This window comes from Manacus vitellinus, unplaced genomic scaffold (assembly GCF_001715985.3).
Source record: "Manacus vitellinus isolate BGI_N305 unplaced genomic scaffold, ASM171598v3 scaffold_61_pilon, whole genome shotgun sequence".
NCBI classification, from domain to species: Eukaryota; Metazoa; Chordata; class Aves; order Passeriformes; family Pipridae; genus Manacus; species Manacus vitellinus.
Window position 1 is genome coordinate 3,521,367 of NW_021940696.1, and position 2,796 is coordinate 3,524,162.

The 2,796-nt window shown below is 62.6% G+C and overlaps 1 protein-coding gene and 1 long non-coding RNA gene across 2 annotated transcripts in view; both read right to left on the reverse strand.

Annotated features, from left to right (window-relative positions):
* Positions 1 to 671: 671 nt before the first annotated feature.
* On the reverse strand, positions 672 to 2,040 carry LOC115307851. Its single transcript, XR_003916225.1, has 3 exons — positions 1,948 to 2,040; positions 1,039 to 1,154; positions 672 to 744 (listed from the first exon to the last, which is right to left on the reverse strand). It is a non-coding gene; the product is annotated as an uncharacterized LOC115307851 (long non-coding RNA).
* Positions 2,041 to 2,228: 188 nt separating this feature from the next.
* LOC108642772 (dysferlin-like) overlaps positions 2,229 to 2,796 on the reverse strand; it is a gene marked incomplete at its 5' end in the record, with an annotated part of 5,193 nt that continues 4,625 nt past the window's right edge. The window contains one exon of the mRNA XM_029963728.1: positions 2,229 to 2,417. Within this exon, the coding sequence (XP_029819588.1) occupies positions 2,229 to 2,417 (189 nt within the window). The remainder of the gene's footprint in view (positions 2,418 to 2,796) is intronic.

A 2,796-nucleotide genomic window follows, 5' to 3' on the forward strand; every position in this document is an offset into this window, starting at 1 on the left:
GGGCTCTTTTCCAAAAAAAGAAGTCACAGCTTCTCAAGGAAAATGCAGCTGAAAGGTGAAAAATGAGGAAAAGGAGTAAATCTGGGAGAGCACTGGAGTGGAGGCAAACCTTCCAACGCCCCATGAGACCTTGCAGGGCCTAAAGGGGCTCCAGGAGAGCTGGAGAGGGGCTGGGGACAAGGGATGGAGGGACAGGACACAGGGAATGGCTTCATAGTGGAAAAGTGGAGATTTGGGTGGGATTTTGGGAAGGAATTCCTGGCTGTGAGAGTGGGGAGGGACTGGGATGAGTTTCCCAGAGAAGCTGTGGCTGCCCCTGGATCCCTGGGAGTGCCCAAGGCCAGGTTGGAGCCCCCTGGGCTAGTGGAAGGTGTCCCTGCCCATGGAACTGGATGACCTTTCAGGCCCCTCCCAACCCAAACCATTCCATGATTCCCCGTTTCCCACGATCAGGGACCTCTGACGGATCAACCCTTGGACGGACACCTCGGAATGGAACTCGGCAGGAGGCACCTCCAGGAGCTCCCCAACCACGGGACCCACCCTGGAGCAACTCCCACACCCCTTCCATCACGTCCCACGTGCCCAAGGGGCTGGACACCCCCCGGAATGCCCCCGAGACCCCCTTACCTCCACCCTCAGGACATCATCCGCTGGAATATCCTCCACCTTCTGCTCCAGGTGCTCCACCAGTTTGGTCTCCAGCTCCACCAGCACCCTGCCACGGTAGGCAACGCCCTCTCCCTTTGGGACAGAGCGGGGAGAAGCGTCAGGATCCCTCCCCAGCGCTCCCTCCCCACGGATCAGCCCTGCCTTTGGGGTTTTCCAGGAGCTCCGGCGCGGAGGAGGAAGAGCAGCCAAGGGCTCCGGCGGGAAGTTCTGGGAGCGGAGCGGAGCCGGGAGGTCGGAGGCAGCGGGAACAGCCAAGGAATTGCAGGAGCCAGCGCAGGGTCCCGCTGCCAGAGCCAGGGGGGTTTAGAGCAGCCGGGGCAGGAGGAGCTGCCGGGTTAGTGGAGGCCGGAGAGAAGCCCATGTCACCTTTCCCAGGTTGAGGGTCTCGTAGGGATCGGGGAATCCCGTGAATTCCCGGGGGCTCCCGTAGAGGTTGATGTAGCAGGGGCCGAAGGTTGGCAGGAATCCGAGCCCGTCATCCACTGGGAATCACAGGGAGAGGAGCATCAGAGCCGGCAGGGATTCCCGGGGGTGCCTCGGGGCCGGGTCCCACCCCAGGCCACGGGGACCACGGGGGGCTGGAGGCACCAAAATGCTGCGGTTTGCACCCAAACTGGAGCCCTGCGAGCACTCACCGCAGGGCAGGACACACACAGAGGGCTGTGTCCCGGGAAAAACGGGAATTCCCAGCCCCGGGAAGGGGGGACAGTAAGAGAGGGGGCTTGGACAAGAGTAGGAGTGACAGGATGAAAGGAAACGGCCTCAAGCGGCACTAGGGGTGAGCTGGGGTGGGATATTGGGAAAATTCCTTCCTGGAAAGGGCTGTCCAGCCCTGGCACAGCTGCCCAGGGCGGGGGGAGTCCCCATTCCTGGGGGGATTTAACAGCCTTGAGGATGTGGCACGTGGGGACACGGCCAGGGGTGGCCTTGGCAGTGCTGGGGGAATGGCTGGACTTGTTGGATCACAGGGATTTTCCAACCTATCCAGTTCTGCGATTCCACGAAGAGAATCACCCCTTTTCATGGAATTTTGGGCAGGAATCCCCGGCAGGGCCCTGCCCTGAGCTCCCCGTGCCAGCAGGGACACCCCACAGGGCAGGGGAGCCCTTTCCCTGCTCCCAGAGGGCAGGAAGAGGCCAAGTTGGAGCCATTCCCTTCTCCCAAGGTGCCCAGACTGAACCCAGCTGATCCTCCCCCAGCCCGGACACTGAACCAGTAAAACCAGTCCCGAGCGGCGCCAAACTGGGACGGGACGGGGACGTTACTGGGACGTACGGTCTGAGGCCTTCGGGGGCTTCGGGGGAGCAGGAAACTCATCTGGGGCACAAAGAAAGGCAGAGAGGTCAGGAAAGGCTGGAAGAGGAGCCTGGAAAAGGGATGGAGGGGGACGGGGAACGAGGGTGGACGTTCCTGGGATTTAGCAATGAGAGACAGGAGAGAGACAGAGAAGGAAAGGGAGAGGTTGGCACGTGGAATCATGGAATGGTGTGGGTTGGAAGGGACCTTAGAGCCCATCCAGGGACACCTTCCAGCAGCCCAGGCTGATCCAAGGCCTGTCAAACCCCATCACCAGAGGTTGTAGGATCGGGGTGGACCGGGATCTGAGCATCCCTGAGGAGCATTCCCTGGCAGATCCCAGCGGTGGGGTGGGATCCCTCCTCCCTCCGGGCCTCTCTCTCTCTCTCCAGCCCAGCCCAGGAGCCGTGCTGGAACTGGGGAGGAGGGGACTGGGCACACTGGGCACACTGGGCACACAAGCAGAGCCAGGCAGGGCCAGGGGGACACGGGGCTGGAGCACCTGGGCCGTGTCCTGGGGGCTGATCCACGGAATCGTGGAAGGGCTCGGGTTGGAAGGGACCTTAAAGCCCACCCAGGCGCTGCCAGGGACACCTTCCAGCAGCCCAGGTTGCTCCCAGCCCATCCAGCCTGGATCCCGTGTCCCTGTGGATGCTCCTGGTGGGTGGGGGGTCCCAGGACACCCGAGATGCCCAAAGCCAGATGGGACATTCCCGGGGGGATCCAGGTGCCACCAGGCCTTGGCAGCAGGACATGCTCATGCAGGACGGGGCAGGCTCTGCTCCTGGCCCTCAGCACCCCAAAACTGTGCCCCAGCTCCCTGCCCTC